This window comes from Nicrophorus vespilloides, unplaced genomic scaffold (assembly GCF_001412225.1).
Source record: "Nicrophorus vespilloides isolate i.1.1-1 unplaced genomic scaffold, Nicve_v1.0, whole genome shotgun sequence".
NCBI lineage: Eukaryota > Metazoa > Arthropoda > Insecta > Coleoptera > Silphidae > Nicrophorus > Nicrophorus vespilloides.
Genome location: NW_017096310.1, coordinates 20,180 through 36,222, shown reverse-complemented (window position 1 = coordinate 36,222; position 16,043 = coordinate 20,180). Strand labels below are relative to the sequence as shown.

The window sequence follows — 16,043 nt, the reverse complement described above, 5'->3', positions numbered from 1 at the left end:
TGGTTGCAATTTTGTGTTTTTTAGGAAACGCAGCTCTGAAATTGTAAAACTTTATTAATGTTTCTGATTTGTCTGACTGATTTTTCTGGTTGTGGTAAATAATAAAAAGTCATATTAAATAAGCAAAACAAGGTTTATGTAGTCAATACATTAATAATAATATATATATAGATTATAAAATAATAGATAGTTTTATGCGGGAACAAAAACGTCCCGAAAAGCAATTGTCGTGATGGCCTTTTGATGTCCCACGTATTCTCTCTCGATGGTTCCATCCTTCACGTTCCACAAGCGCGCAATATTATCCGAAGATCCTGAAAAGAAAAAACGAACATCCGTTTTTATTTCATATCGTTCTCATAGAGATGAATCAATTTACCTGTAAACAAGTATTGCGAATCCGAACTGAAAGCCGCATCCCAAACCCATCTTTTATTGTTATGCTTCAATTCCTTGATCAATTTGAAATTGTTCTTAGCGTCCCAAATTTTCGCTGTTTGATCCGACGATGTTGTGACTAGATAACTGTAATTTATGAAAAAAAGTGATGTAAGTGATTAAATACAAAAACTCATCTCTAGCATTCCTTAAAAACTGCACAAGGACTCCAGAACGAAATAAATACGAGATATTCTACAGTGTCCAGAGATATTTGAATCCTGGGACACGACAATACTTTAATATTTGATACGTACTTTGAATCTGGACTGAATTTACACTTCAACGCTTGCCTCGGATGAGCTTCGAATTTGTTTTTCGGAAGAATCGTGGTGCGTTCCTCCGATTTACAACCACCAGAAATACTCCAAATGAAGCATCTGCCCTTGCTGTTAACAGCAGCTAAATGTGTGCCATCAGGATTTATGGCCAAATCAATAATCATATTATCCAAATCTGGAATCTGTTATTAATTAATTAAGTGAATTGCTTTTGTATCAAATTTTAACTTACATATTGATCAGCATTATCTGTCTTCATGTCCCACATATGGATAGTGCCATTCTGATCTCCAATGAACACTTCCGACTGATTCGGATGAAGCTGGACACAGGTGACAGGTGCAAAAACTTCATAATGATGTGGATTATTGGTTGTCTCCCTCAAATCCCAAATTCTCACTTTGCCATCTTCGCCTCCGGAATACATCCATTTCGTGTTTTTCTCAAAACCCACAGCAGTCACATTCTTGGGGACTCCCTCATAGTTGAAATCATGGTTTTGGTTTGTGGTGGTTAGATCGAACATACGGATGTGCTGGTAACTGGCTGCAGCCAAATACCTCCTATCTGGTGTGATTTCAAGCATGTTGACTTGAGATTCTGCATGTTGCAATGTCTTCTGGCAATTCCCTGTGTGCGTTTGCCAAAGTTTGATTGTATGATCATAGCCACCTGTGGCAAATATGATTTGATCACTCCCGATTGCTCCTGCTTCACCAGACATGGTTATTACAACAATTCAATAAGCATGCACTTTCTCAAACACTAATTTTTTGCATACATTTTCCGTTATTCTTAAACTGACTTAAACCACTAAAAACACCTCTTGTTTACCAATAAGAGTACAGGTTAGGTTTACAAAAACAATGATTACAACACCTTGAATTACATAAGTAGCCAACCCATAAATATGAAATTATGTTTAATACTATTACTTATTAAATCGCTTTCAATTTAAATATTAATGATAATCGAATTATCTTTGGTACAAACGTTTTTATAAATTTTTATTAATAAATTCTATGTTATTAATCAAAAGTTACAAATTTTTGAAAACAGAAAAAAATAATAAGGTTGGTTACCCTGCAATCCGCATCTTAAACAAACCGACTGGTGCTAACCTCAAATAAATACTATTTGATTTCGTTTCGTTAGAAGTACAGGACAAATCTCAAACATGTCGAAGGCTCATCCTCCAGAATTGAAGAAGTAAGCATTAGCAACGAATTTAATCATTTTATCTAACGATTTGTGTATGTGCTCAGGTTTATGGACAAAAAACTTAGTTTGAAGTTGAATGGAGGAAGGCAAGTTGTGGGCATTTTGAGAGGCTTCGATCCTTTCATGAACCTCGTCGTCGATGAAACCATCGAGGAATGCAAGGATGGTTCCAAGAACACTGTTGGTATGGTGGTAAGTTAATTGCATTGCATCTTGATTTGCGATGAAACTGGTGATCATTTGGAATTTGATTGTTTTAGGTTATCCGTGGAAACAGTATAGTCATGCTTGAGGCCCTGGACCGGGTGTAGTATTAGAACCATGTAATATAAGATTTTTTTTTTGTAATAAAAACTTTGAAAATGTAAAGAGAAAATGTTTGTTTTCATTATATTCCTTTGTCTTCCTGAAACTTCTTACTGCTGTAAGCTGTATGATCCTAATTTTTATTTATCAAGACAAAAACTGCAGGAATCTTCAAACTTGTTTTTCTTTTATCTTAAAAAATTGATAAAATTTTTATTAATTTTCAATAGGTTTGAATAATTTTGGTGGTGTGGGAGAAATTAAACAAAACATTGATTATCGTTCTTATTTAATAGTAAATATCATTGTCATAAGTAAGCTGTTGTCATGGGTTTTCTTTTGTTACTTTCTACATTTGGGATCACAATAAACGTCCGTCAGATTCTCTTCGTTTCCATCGAGCGCGTCCTGCCTCGAAAGCTGTCCCGAGCTGATGGAATTCCTGCTGGAGAGGCTCAGATTGCTCGCAGACATCAACCTCGAACTATCCAAAGAGATGCTGTGCTCTGAACCCTCCGAAGCCTGTTTACTAGCCAAATTGTAGGCAATCGGACTGGTCTCGGAGATGGTCTGTTCGCCCTTCTTCAGGTTCGTCTTCTCGTCCGGCGAGAAGCTCTGGAATGAATTGGCCAAACTGTTCGAGCTGTGCGAGGTCATGTAGCCCGGACTGAATGTCTTCGAAGGCGTCGAATTGTCGGAGACGAGTGGAGTGCTTTCGTTATCGCTGGCATCGTTCAGATCCGGACTGGAGTACAGCAATTTCTGCAGCTGGTCGAAGCCCTTCTTCTGCTTCTGCTTGTTATTCGAATTGTCGATAGACCGTGAACGGTTTCGAGCCGTCGCCTTCTCCGACTTCAAAATCAGACTCGTCGGTCGCACTTTATTCTCCTGCTTCTCGTACAAAACTGTCGCGTTCTTCGTGGAAACGCTTATGGAATTACCATCAACTCCATCCGACTTTATTATCACGTGCTTTCCTCGCTTACTTCCATCCAGATCCAACGACGGCTTGAAATTACTCAACTTGAAACTGTTCGTCTTCCTCTCCATCACTGAAAACAAAACAGATTAATACAAAATTATCTCAACTATCACACACTACTTGTACACTAAAAATCCTTAATTTACCAATGAAAATATATATATATTCCCATAACAACAACAATAACTTATCACAAACATCAATACTAACGAATCATTAACAAAGATAACAATAGGAATAGTTTGCTTATACCAATAACTATAATACAAAACATTGAATAATAAACAAACTTCAGTTTCTTACATTTCCAACACTCGCCTTCTATTTTTAAACTTTTCCATTTCGACTTTTGCTTCGGTAAGATTGAAAACAAATATAAAATATTACATCTTTCGCTTTTTTTTCTCTTAATTCGCATTATACGTAACTAGTTTCATTTCCCTCCAGAATAGACAATTTTCTTTCATCTAAATAAATCAAAGTTAATAATGTAATTTTAACATTTATCACTTAAAACACTTGTTGTATTTAGAAGAAATAAACACAATTAGTCAGATATCATTTCATTAATTATACTCAATACTTTAGTATTAATATTTAAGTTGTTTGAAAGTGTTAAATGTAAATCAAAAATTGACTGATACGTAATCTAAACAATGAATTATCAATAATAATATCATTAATTATCAATAATTATTGAGTAAATGTAATTTAGTAGAAAGTTCATTGTGAATTGAAGATGTTTTTGACGCTCATTTGTATTGGTATTATATAATTCTCAATAACAAGATTGGATCAAGTGTGCAGTTGTTTTTGTTATATGCGTTGTTATGGAAGATTTAAGTGACATTTTGTAAAGAAGTTTGAGTCTCTTTGTACATGAAGAAAATTGAAGCTGTGTAATCGATTTAGTGTAGAAATCTTCGTTTAGGTAAGTGTTTCTTATATTAGTATTTAGTTGTGTAATATTAGAAGTATCAATCGTGGATTTTAAAGCCTTATACTCTGTGATTGGTCGATCATCTTATATGATTCATATATTGACCAATCAGAGAACATAAATTCTTAAAGTTTTAAGAGTTTCTATTCTTGTAAACTTGAAAAGTGCTACCAACGTTATGATTGTACTACTTTACCTGGAGTCAAATGTGGAGAACTGCATCTCGAACTCTGCTCACTGATGTTCTCCGAGTTACCTTGGATGGAGATGCTTACAGGTTGCCAATTCAGAGCACCTATAGGTGATGACTGAAGAAGAACGAAGTCCGTTTCACCGATTCCGCACGAGCTGTTGGTTCTTGAGCGATAGTCGAACGGCGCCGCTTCTGAAATACCACCTCATTAGTCCTCTCTTATCAGACCACACCATAAATCAAAACTTAAGACCGCTCTAATCTAATTTACGTAACTAAAGCGACTACATTTACAATGCGCATGCCACGACAATAAGAGAAGCACGCCATCCCAACAATTTTATTAATGAAATAAACGCAACTATATTAAACTAAATTAAAATTAGTTAAACTCTCTACATACAAGTAAACACGTACAACAGCTATTGAATTCACTAAACTACAGCAACTAAGAATAAAAAAAAACTAGTAACAACAAAATAGAAAACACCAACTTGCACAGCAAACTACGATCAAAATAAGATAAGAAACGATTGTATTTAATGGTTCACAAAAATCGTACAAATTTTATTGGTGCGGAGAATCATATAAAATCGAAAACGAAATAATATTTTATACAAGGTACAAAATTAAATCATTAAAAATCTTCAACAACAATTTGCACTAATCATAATAATAAAGTGAATTCAATAACTGCAAAATAAAATCAAGAAACAAAATAATTGGTATGGCGAACACATGCACAAAATAAGAAACAAAAAATAAATACAATTTGATTTTTTTCATCAATACTTCATATTTGTTTTTTTTTTTTGGTAAACTACTGTGATATATCACTACTAAAATATAATATCAACTCGTAACTTAATTAGTATCTATAAGTATAATACTTTACGTTAGTTAATATCAGAATTGCCGTTTGTTTGTATAAGGAATGATTTCAATTAAATAGGCAATTTGCGGCAATTAATCAATTACATTATATAACATTTTCTTTTGATTACGCTATTATTATACTAATTTGTATGTTTTGAGATCCATACGCTTATTGGCACTAACGGTTGTAAATGTATCATAAGTTATAAATAGAATTCCTAGGAACTATGTTATCATTAATGGCACTTTGATGGAAAGGTTTTTTTTTGTTGTATGGTTACATCAAAGAAGCGTTTGAACTCTTGATGGTTCCCAAGGAAACCGTGCTGCTGCTGCTGTTAGCATCGACGACACGGCCCTCGGGATCCAGGATCGTGACTGTCGGCTCGATGTAACATTTATTGTCCACATAGGTGACAGATTTCTGCAACCTTTCGCCGTTTTTCAAGCTCATGCACGATCGAATGCTCTGAGATTCTTCACCTTGAGAGCTCTCCGGACTCGGATGGATCACAAACGTCCTCGGTATGTCCGCACCATCCGATTCCATAACGTCTTCCGTCTCCTCCATCACATCTTCGCATGCCTCTTCGTTTAATGTTTGAAGCGCTCCGCAAATCATCTGCTCCTCTAAGGTCACCTAAAATATACAGATATTAGTAAAACTGTGCATTTCAAACGTATAAGAATATTATGATTACTGTTACCTGATACTATAAATCCAACAGTAAGTTTAAAGAAAGAAATAAATAGCTTATATTAATGATAGCAACAACGAGGGAAAAATTTACTAAGTTTGTAGCCAAAACTAAAGCCAAGATGTTATACTAAGAATAGTAATGGCGAAATACGATTTGTACACAGATAAAATCATATTAAATAGATGTTACATTCATAAGAAAATTACATAATTTGTTTTAATTGCGTAATGCTACATTTCAAGTTTTTAATTTATTTACTTTAAGAAACAACTGGTTAAATATATAAGATTTATAGATTCAAAATTTGTTGAATATTTTCTTTTAAAAAAAGTCAAAGTAATAGTTGAATGCTGCTTGCTAAATACTTGTTTGGTATCAAATGTCTTGCATCTAATTACTAAAAGAAAGGTTGAAGAGTGCTGACTGTGGGTATTTTGGATTATGCAATTTATAATAAATATATAAGAGTCTATTTTCTAAAGATTGAAAGAAGCATAGCACCAGTAAACTTGGGAATCTTCGCAGCATTCATAATAGTATAGCAAGGTTGTTGGTATAGTTTACTTACTCTCTCGAGTAGAGGAAACAGGCTATTCGCCAATTGTAAGTCTACGTGATATCGCTGAAAGAGCAATTCTTTACAGAAAGATGGTTTCGAGTATGTATGAATATGAAGAAGATTTTAAAGATATAAAGTTTCATTGAACAAACAAAGTGGAAAGATTTATAAAGAAATTGAAATATAGATTTGTAATTGGATACGAACAAATTTGAAGATATTTGACAAAATATTAATGGAACTGTAGAAATAGAATGAATTAAGAAGAGATAAAATTGAAAAACACCATAAAAATTAAAATTATTACGCACTTAATGAATGTTCCTTCTATATATTAATATTGTTGCTAATATGTTGATTTATTAAATTATTAGTTGAATTTTTGTAAGAAAAAAGAATGAAAACAATACCTGTTTTTCCATCACACTTTGCTTATTTCTGCTGGAAGTATCATTCTGGATCTTCAACTCGCTCTCGCTTCCGGAAGTAACAGGTTTACCTGTTAAACTTCCTAAAAAATTGAAGAAAGTAATTTAGTAAAATATTATTAGAGTTAATGGATGATATTTACCTTTTCTGCTTTCGGACGTTGATGGCACCACTTGCTTCTTTCCGATGGTGAACCTAACGTTCTTTGACTCATCCTGCTGAATGACCGTGGTCAACTCGTGCTCCCGCAGCGACACAATCATCACCTTGAACATTTCCCAATCTCCAAAGCTCATATTCAGCAACCTCTTCAGCTCCTCCAGATCGCAGTGGAGCAACACACGACCGTTCACGTTGTTCTGCTTCAAAATATCGGTGTATTCGGTTAAAGCATCCGGGGAGAACTCGTCCATCTTTTGCAAGAGCTTGCAGATGCCGTCCACGTTCAGCGAGGATAGCTTACACTCCAACACTTCCGGCTACAATAATGTATTTTGTTGATTTGAAGATTAAATGTTTGATTAGTTATTGCTTACAGAAATACTGGTGACAGGAGCTAATGGGTACTGAGGTTGAGGCGTGGCCATGCCTAGGTGGTCGCCCCAAGGTTGCGCCCAACCCATAACTCCTGCTTGAGGATAGACCACAGCCGTAGGCCCATGAGTCCTGTTCAAATTCCTCATCCTTCTGCTGAGTGGATGCTTCTGAGCAGACCAATCTGAAGCAGACTGTGGCCATGGAGAATGCATAGGCGTCATGCTCATAGGTCGATGGGGCGTACCCATAATAAGATCCTCGTCCAATCCCTGCGTCTCCTCCTTGATGACCTTCTTTAGGTACGGATCCAGGTTGATGGTGAACGGCAAGAAGATCTTCAGGTCGCTTACCAGCAGACTCGAACGGTGGAATGTTAAGAAGATATCGAACTTACGTTCATCTCTGTCCAGCTCGAGCAGCGGCTCGACATCCTTCAAAGTTGGAATGTGAGGCCGGATCCTTCAAAAGAAAGTTTAATTTTCACAATATCCTTAATACATAAGGAATGAGGATAACGCACTTATCGTAGATGGCCTTCAACGAAACGTTATCTTCCAACTTGTCCTCGCATGTGTCGAAATGGTAGATAATCCATGATGTGCGGAATGGCCACTGCTCGGTGATGTTTATCCAAGATGCCAAACGGTACCAGTTGAAATCTATATGGAATGCTTTCAAGAGGCGACCTGCAACAAGCAAATGTCAACATCTGCAATTATGTTAAACATCATCTAATATCTTTACCAGTTATGTAAACTACGTTCATCAGTCTTCGCATGGATTTGGGGTTCACGTCGCTGAAGTAATCATCGGTGAGCAACATCTTTGTTAAATCTTGAGCGCCGCCAATTCGGTTCAGGTTCGAACCGATGGAACTGGCAACGGATTCAGATAGCTTCAACTTCTTTGAGCCCTTGCGCATCGAGAACTTGGATAGCTTCTCCGTGCTCGACAGAAGGGTATTCTCCGAAGACAACCTACGCGCTGACAGCTATAAGTAACAAATATACAAGAAGCTTAATTATTGTTTGTACTTTTCAAGATTGATGATGAAATACTTACGGATTTTCCTGTTACGCTTAGAGCATCATCATTTGAAGTGGTTGCTGCTGCGTTGCTCTTGCGGGGAATGCTTGCCGTTTGCTGGGCTACTTTCACCTTCCTCAGGCCAGTATTCTGCAGGTAGAATGGAAGATGCACCATATTGTTCAGGTAACCGTGTCCACCAATGTTGCTCTCGCTGAACAGTCTTCGACTGTTCATTTCCACAGCCTAACGAACATAACAAACATCGAAAGATTAGGTCACTAGGATGCAGAATAAAATTAAAAACATCAATTAACTACGATTTTATGAAAGAAACTACTTTGTATGTAGTTTTTATGATACGAGTAGCTAAATAATACATTTCATAAAAGAGACCAGAGCTAGTGTATAAATTTAAGCTAGACTTTATAATATTTCTACTTGTATTACTAATATTTATTTTCCAACTCTGGTGCACACTAAACATTCAAATTAGTTTATAGTCGTCAGCCATTGAAATTACATGCGTTTAAAGATCACTTATTTTGCAATACTATAATTGTGTAATGCAAACCGTTTTGAAGTGGAGAAACACAAGTACATTCAAATGGCATTTGGGTATGAAACTTGAGGGAAGATAACAAACAACATAGCAAAAATAAAGTAGGACTCACTTTATCCCAAGCGATCTGATTTGATGAGAACAGACAGAAAAACGTGCTCAAATAGTAATTAGCAATGTTTGTTTCTCGTGTCGATCGTTTTTTTGTTCTTCGTATGTTCGAAATACAAAAGAAAACAAAGATGAAGAAGCAAATGTCTCACGTCAGGCTTACCTTGGATATAACGTGCGGATCTATAGCTAATATCGCAATAAACGGACAATTGGCATCGGAGAAGAGCATGTGAACGGCGTCGAGAACGAGCAGTACCTTATCCTGCTCGGAACTATCCAATCCATCCACGATGATCACGAGTCGCGTCTGCTGAGCACTAAGACTGTCCAGACACTTCACCATGTCTTTCATAAGATTCACCTAAAATTAAAATTTATAAACTTTGGATTAAGAATGTGGACTTTTAGATTGGTACCTCTGATCGAAGGGCTTGGAGGAAACCTTCGGATTTAAGCGTATCCAGTTTGGCGATGGTGCGCTGCAAGTGTCGTCTCTGCGAAAAGATCAACGATCCGAACATTTTGCTCCACGTATACAAGTTGGCAATTGCCGCCGTTCCCAAGAAGAAGGCCGCTATTATTAGGATTACTTGAAGGGTCATCTTTTCCACAACCTCGCTGAAAAAGCAACAACAAATCAAATGAATCATAACGTAGAGTTTAAAAGAACTTCATAGCTTACTTTGCTTCAAGTGTATTCACTTGTAGGATATATACAGTCAAGGCACAAACACCGATTAAAAAAAATATGAATATTATCTCAAAAACAAGCACGTAGGGTAAACAGCAGACTTTCCTCCATTTCCACGAAGATGAAGATTTCACTAGAATTGTAATGATGTAACGGATTGTTTTACATGGCGTTAGATTGTACCTGGTTTTGGTTTGAATGCTCTGTAGAGTCTGGTGACGACGGCGCCGTAATCGGATTCGATAGCGTCGTATAAAGAGCCTATCATCTGCACAACAGAGTTTTCACCTCCTGTTGTGCTGCTCACTCGGATTTGATCGGTGAAGTAGAATCTGATTGGTTGAGCAGAGAGGGTGTCGTGAGTGGGTGCGCCCGGAGGATGGCAGAACATAATCTGCAGGATGAGCTTCAGGTTGTTCATCTTCATCGTGAGCTTCGTGTTGAAGTTGTACGGCCAATCCCAGTCATATCTGAACAACGAATCTATATTATCTCTGCACGTTATTCTTGTAGGTATATTCTATATCACACCTTTTACTGGCAAACCATACAAGGGCTAAGAAAATGTAGGAGACAACGAGCACGGCAAGCCCAACGGAAAGACCCAGTATCCAATTGTATGCGGATAAACCGACGATGGTACCAATTAGCATTGATATATGCATGAGGATGATGAATAGGAGAGGAGTGAATTGGAATACAGGGTCTATCCACTGTCTGGCGAAGTTCTTCATTTCGTCGCGCACTTTGTTTAGAATGAATGATTTGCCGCTGCCCCATTTCGCGTAAAGACCCACGGTGATAGGCATGGAAAGCGACGGCTCACTAAGTACATCTGCCAATGCTGAACTGTAGAGATCATAACCCAACATGTTCTCATTATCCTCATTCGTGTTTAATCTCCCTGCAAAAATATATCACGTAAAAATTGGTAATGGATATTTATGGATGTTGGACTTACTTGCTCCAAATATTTGCCCCAAAATGGTCTTCTGATGGTTCAGATCAATGTTATACGGCGTTTCGCCCGCTCGATTTGGTCTGTAGAGAAGGTGGCTGTGCTTGGGATTTCTGAGCAAGATCTCGACGATAGCCTTGGAACGGGCACGCATTGCTATATGCAAAGCGGTGTCTCCTTTCTTATCGGCCGCGCCCACTTTTGCTTTTTTGTCCAATAGCAACTGGACAATATCGGCGTTCCGCGATCGCACTGCTTTTAATAGGGGTGTGTCTCCGTCCTTGGTAGGAATCTCAAGATCTGGGTTTGAGCTTAAGAGCATCTTCACGATTGCCACGTATCCTTTTTCCACTGCCATGTAGGAGGCCGTTTTCCTATCTTTACCACTAACATCGACGTCAGCGTACTTCTTCAGGAGCGCCTCCACCACCGACCTGTGACCTCCTTTTACCGCGTGGATTAAGTTCGTGTCTCCGGTTCGATCCTGCATTAAATTAGATTTAAGTATAAAACTATTATCCGATGGATTTGTTATATTACTTGTATGTTGATGTAAGCTCCGGCATTCATTAAGGATGTGGCTATCTCGTAAAAGCCTTCTTTGCAGGCGATTGTCAGAGCGCTGCACCCATCCTTGTCCAGGGCGTTAACGTTCGGTCTGTACTCCAACAGCAAGTTTACTATATCCTCATGGTTGCCCTGGGTTGCTACCAGCAATGAAGTCCATGAGTACATCCCAGCCGTATCCGCATTGGCACCTGTCACAGAAAGTATGTAATCAGCATCCAATTTGCAATTTTTACAGGATCACAATTACCTGCTAATAAGAGACTCTTCACTATATCTGTGTGACCTTTTCGCGAGGCCCAGATAAGAGCAGTGGTTCCGTACTTATCACCCCAATTCACCTTAGCCCCATGCTTCAGTAACTCATCGACAATTTCCGTATGTCCTCGGCCTGCTGCCCACAGCAAACTGGATATGTGGTAGTTTCCATGGGCGTTAACATCAGCTTTGTACTCTAATAATACTTTGACAACCTCTGTCCTTCCTTTGTACGTGGCCCACATCAATGGGGTCCATCCTCCCATATCCCGATGCTCGATTTCTGCGTGCTGCTCGATCAGCTGTAGACAAATATCCACGTAACCTTCTTTGGAAGCGCACAAAAGGGCCGACCAATTATCGGAGTCCTCCGCGTTAGGATCTGCCCCGTGCGCCAAGAGCTCCCGCACGAAGCTGGACTTGCCCTTGGAGGCGGCGAGAATAAGAGCCGTTCCACCATTCTGTGAAAGCAACAATCTTCAAGTACATGCACTACTTTTATGTCTGCATTAATTACCTCATCCCTATCATCGACGATGGTGTCTTTGCTTTCGAGGAACTGCTGCAGCCCCTGCAGATTGTTCTCGTTGATGAACGTGGAGAGTGATCGAAAACATAGCGAAACCATGGAGTCCGTCCGGTGCAGCGTCTATAAAAATTACATCAAACCGTTCTTAAGATTGCATCAAACAAAAAGCAAAAGGTAATCGATTAATAACTCCATGATGATGATGATGAAGTAATCGACCATTTTTTTTTAGCAGACTACGAACTTTCATTCAGGTTAAATAACGCTGATGCGCGCAACAAACAACGGGTTACGTAACAAACATAACAATATGATTGCTTTCGTTTCCGATTCGATTATGTATTAGTATACTAAGTTATAAACTACTACTTGGGATTCGGGCAGCAAACAATTAGAAAACAGTCAGGTTTTTGGGTAGAACGTGCAGAAAACGTTCAAACACTTACTCAAATTAATTTACAACTATTTAATCGCATGTACACGCTTATTATGCTGTAACAAGAAAATGATGCAGCGTCGTCGACACCTTCGTCGTTATCTGTGCGCATTAGATCCGAATTCGCACCCAGGTATTAAGGCTTTATCTAAATTAATTGTGAGGTCGAGCGAGATGAAAAACAGAAATGCCCATCCATTCGCGTGTACGGTGAATTTTTGTTGGTTCGTCTTTCGTCGTTCCCTGTCGCGCGCAGACAATGCCAAAAACGTATTCCGATGGCATATAATGTGCATAAACATTTTTAGAGCAAAATGCAGTCTGGCATTAGATGCTCTCATCGTAGACGGACGAATCAATCCAAAGCCTAAAAACAAACATTCGACGATTCACCTTGAGACGGATTATCGGGGTTGATCCTAATTAAAGACGCCGTTGATCGCAGATAAAGAAGATGAATCTTACTATAAATATAGCGATCGGATTCTTCTACCACTTTGCAAAAGAATATAGGTCTTGGAATATAATTAGAGTGTTGTCGAAAAACATCATGGATCTTCTTTGAAAGAGCCAGGTTTGATTTGCAATGTCTCACTATTTCCAGTAGAAAATTTCATCCCAAATTGGTTATGGAAATTCGTCAGTGGACAATAACATCCAAGTAAAACATTTCAGTAAATTTTCTCTTAATATTTTAAAGTCAATTACTTACAATTGATATTGAAAAGTCTACAATTTTTCAGTAGATTCTTCTAAATATTTCAATTGAAACTAAAAAAATAAAATATATTTTCATCCGAAATAAAGTATTTCAATTCGATCTTTGGCATACAGCATATTTTCATCCACATAAAAGTTCCATAGGTCAGTCTTCCACTGCTCTCTGTTGTTCCACTTGAAAATTGTTGAGATTGAAATATTCACGTATTCTTTTATAAACAGAGAATTCTTTACTTTCCATTAATAATTTTTATCTTTCATTCGAAATAAAATATGTTTGATGTTCGACGTAAAAAGTCTTCAGTCTGCATGGAGTATTTTCATCCGGAGCCTCCGGGGTCGTCGATTTATAAATACTTCCGAGTTCATTGCCTCTTCACATTTTCGCACGTGAAACTCGTATTTCTTCATTGATTATCCTAAAGATTCGAGGCATCAAACCATAGTTTTATAATTACTCAAAATATTGATTTAATCATTAAAATGAAATAATTGAAACACATTTTTTTATAAAAATTTGAAGTCATAATTCATAATTTCACTTACTATTTTGATAAAAAAATCTTTCAAAAATTAAGAAAAAATTCGATAATTATATAAAATTTCTGTAATATTTACTTTACATGAAATTGACATTAAGGAGAAAGAATAAGAATTATCTAAAAACCTCTTATCTACATTTTCAACTCAATTACCTTCAAAATTGAGTTGAAAATGTGGGTGACCTTTAGGAAAATTTAGAAAGAAGCATTGACGAAAATAACAAACGTATAAATTTTGAAGGTAAAATAGATTACAGAAAACAAAATAATTTGAGTAAGAATTCCTCAACAAATTGAAGATTGAAGATAGAAAACCTAGTACTGTCACTTGTAGAACACCTTACAAAAATCATAAATTCAATTTTCAAACAAATCGTAGAAAGTTTAAAAGTTACTTGACGACTGATATAAATAACACTGTAATTGTACCTTTTCCAAAAAACTTCTATTAATATATAATAACCTTATCCTAGACAGTTTTCACTAAATTTTATCTTTTTCCATAAACCTTTCACTCAATTTGTCATTGTGTACAATTAGAAATAATTTAAAGTAAAAGTTCATAATAACATGTTTTTTTCAGTAATTTAAGTGCATTCCATTCATTGTATATACAAGGTAGTAAAACTGTTAATCAAACTCATCGAAAAATCTTGTTAGACTAGTGTTGATCTACTGTAAATTCAGGCAAGAGAAAAACAACATCGAAAACTTGGTTTTGGGTGGATTGTTAGAACGGGTTTGGCCTATATAAAGTGTCTATGTAGGTCGGTTGCAGAGGGGTTGCGTGTGATTCGAGGCTAAAACTAACGTTGTGCGAGTGCCGTCGTATGCCGAGCCCTGTGAAATTGAACCAGGGCGACTGCTGCCCTTCGGGCGAAGTGAGGGTGAAGGTTGGCAGATGGAGATGGGTCAAGGATCCACGCCACGCGCCTGCCTCGGGAATGTGCAGATGCAGGAAGGACGACCTTCGCCGTCCCGTAGGCGTCGCCGTTGCCGTGGATATGCTGTGTCTGGTCGTCTTTTTGTGGTTGCTCCCGTCTGGTTCACTGTTCGATCCGTTCTCCATTTCCGCTTCTGGTTTCAATTTTATTTACACATTTCAACAATTTCCTTTTGCAGATTTATATACTTTACAATACAGTTTTAATACGGATAACCTAAGGGTTAGTGGAAGAGAAACATATCCTTGTCAATTCTTATTTCACCATGACAACGGCTGTCATGAAAATACCCAATAGCAGATCCTGTTCGCCTTGAACTATAAATTATAGTCTAAAAGGATTACAGTCTGTAAGGATTCTATAATTTATAGAATCCTTACAATCTTAAATCAAGTAATTGTTAAGTAGCATTCATTCCCCTTACATTCTGTTTCACGTTACTTGGCAAGTGTCACGTAACTTTAAATAAATTCAATTTTCAACTTGATTGAAAAAAAAAATGTAAATTTCTATATTATGCAACCAAATTTACAATTATCTACAAATTAAATTAATGTTAATTTCTAACAGTTTCATTCATTAAATTGCTGAACACAGCAGATACATGATGTCATGTAATTAGAGCTATTGTACTTACGCATGTTTCTTTTTACCTTGCAAATTAATTTACAATTTTCTCAAATTATAAAAGTTTTGAAACAATTTCAATTTTAAAAATTAGGATATAAATTCATATTACATGAGTAGTTTCAACACTTGAAACAAAATTGTATGAAGTAATCGAAAAAAACCTTAATCACAATGAACGAACGAATATCAAAAACAAAATTGAGTCAGAATGAGACACAAACAAAAAAAAAAGTATGTGTAAATTAAGACATGAGCTAGATAAGATTTCATCGCGAAATCTTTGAAAAGAAAACTCACGTTTCCTTGATAATCGAATTCGATAATAATCGATGATTTATTTCGCAATTCATTCAACATTTCACCATAATACAAAAATATAGCAGTTATATAATTAAAGTAAATTGTTTTCCATTTAAATTCCATTGTTTTCACTGTCAACTGTATACAAAAAAAAGATTTTTTTTTTGTTGAAAATAATTAAAATTTAATTACTATGAGTGAGACCATTATGCATATAGAAACGAATCTAAATATTTACACATTTTAATGAATATTTCAGCGCAAATTCATTTATTCTGCTAATTTACACGTTAGATTTTTTTT

At 36.7% G+C, this 16,043-nt stretch overlaps 3 protein-coding genes across 11 annotated transcripts in view; 1 reads left to right on the top strand and 2 right to left on the bottom strand.

Moving 5' to 3' along the window:
- Positions 1-177: 177 nt before the first annotated feature.
- LOC108556636 (target of rapamycin complex subunit lst8) lies at positions 178-1,615 on the bottom strand. The gene is made up of 4 exons (XM_017912829.1): positions 952-1,615; positions 696-901; positions 380-525; positions 178-314 (listed from the first exon to the last, which is right to left on the bottom strand). The coding sequence occupies exons 1-4, from the start codon at positions 1,441-1,443 to the stop codon at positions 193-195; spliced, it is 966 nt and encodes a 321-aa protein (XP_017768318.1). The 5' UTR covers positions 1,444-1,615; the 3' UTR covers positions 178-192.
- A 195-nt stretch (positions 1,616-1,810) lies between these two features.
- On the top strand, positions 1,811-2,316 carry LOC108556637 (probable small nuclear ribonucleoprotein G). The gene is made up of 3 exons (XM_017912830.1): positions 1,811-1,928; positions 1,985-2,132; positions 2,201-2,316. Exons 1-3 carry the CDS (start codon positions 1,897-1,899, stop codon positions 2,249-2,251), a joined length of 231 nt encoding a protein of 76 aa, XP_017768319.1. The 5' UTR covers positions 1,811-1,896; the 3' UTR covers positions 2,252-2,316.
- A 202-nt stretch (positions 2,317-2,518) lies between these two features.
- The window catches only part of LOC108556634 (kinase D-interacting substrate of 220 kDa), a 28,361-nt gene continuing 14,836 nt past the window's right edge, over positions 2,519-16,043 (bottom strand). For 4 of the 9 annotated variants that reach the window (XM_017912827.1, XM_017912823.1, XM_017912826.1 and 1 more), the window contains exons 2-22: positions 12,157-12,288; positions 11,632-12,100; positions 11,355-11,572; positions 10,818-11,298; positions 10,388-10,760; positions 10,040-10,326; positions 9,848-9,989; positions 9,582-9,783; positions 9,326-9,526; positions 9,164-9,178; positions 8,526-8,735; positions 8,208-8,454; positions 7,984-8,149; positions 7,463-7,922; positions 7,069-7,405; positions 6,908-7,008; positions 6,507-6,560; positions 5,945-5,950; positions 5,721-5,877; positions 4,365-4,553; positions 2,519-3,298 (exon numbers count right to left, since the gene is read on the bottom strand). In XM_017912827.1, coding sequence (XP_017768316.1) covers positions 2,589-3,298; positions 4,365-4,553; positions 5,721-5,877; positions 5,945-5,950; positions 6,507-6,560; positions 6,908-7,008; positions 7,069-7,405; positions 7,463-7,922; positions 7,984-8,149; positions 8,208-8,454; positions 8,526-8,735; positions 9,164-9,178; positions 9,326-9,526; positions 9,582-9,783; positions 9,848-9,989; positions 10,040-10,326; positions 10,388-10,760; positions 10,818-11,298; positions 11,355-11,572; positions 11,632-12,100; positions 12,157-12,267 — 5,136 coding nt within the window. In that variant the 5' untranslated portion in view covers positions 12,268-12,288 and the 3' untranslated portion in view covers positions 2,519-2,588. Of the gene's footprint in view, positions 3,299-4,364; positions 4,554-5,720; positions 5,878-5,944; positions 5,951-6,506; positions 6,561-6,907; positions 7,009-7,068; positions 7,406-7,462; positions 7,923-7,983; positions 8,150-8,207; positions 8,455-8,525; positions 8,736-9,163; positions 9,179-9,325; positions 9,527-9,581; positions 9,784-9,847; positions 9,990-10,039; positions 10,327-10,387; positions 10,761-10,817; positions 11,299-11,354; positions 11,573-11,631; positions 12,101-12,156; positions 12,289-14,677; positions 14,944-16,043 lie in introns of all 9 variants that reach the window. The other 5 variants (XM_017912819.1, XM_017912821.1, XM_017912820.1 and 2 more) reach the window with 5 other exon arrangements.

What these genes read in the sequence shown, in the direction of transcription:
- LOC108556636 (XM_017912829.1), bottom strand. Translation starts at nt 1,443, where the DNA reads ATGTCTGGTGAAGCAGGAGCAATCGGGAGTGATCAAATCATATTTGCC. An exon ending in CAGATAATGCTGATCAATAT is followed by an intron (nt 902 to 951) that starts GTAAGTTAAAAT and finishes AATTAATAACAG; the next exon opens with ATTCCAGATTTGGATAATAT. An exon ending in TTCGCAATACTTGTTTACAG is followed by an intron (nt 315 to 379) that starts GTAAATTGATTC and finishes TTTTCTTTTCAG; the next exon opens with GATCTTCGGATAATATTGCG.
- LOC108556637 (XM_017912830.1), top strand. Translation starts at nt 1,897, where the DNA reads ATGTCGAAGGCTCATCCTCCAGAATTGAAGAA. An exon ending in CATCCTCCAGAATTGAAGAA is followed by an intron (nt 1,929 to 1,984) that starts GTAAGCATTAGC and finishes GTATGTGCTCAG; the next exon opens with GTTTATGGACAAAAAACTTA. An exon ending in AGAACACTGTTGGTATGGTG is followed by an intron (nt 2,133 to 2,200) that starts GTAAGTTAATTG and finishes TGATTGTTTTAG; the next exon opens with GTTATCCGTGGAAACAGTAT.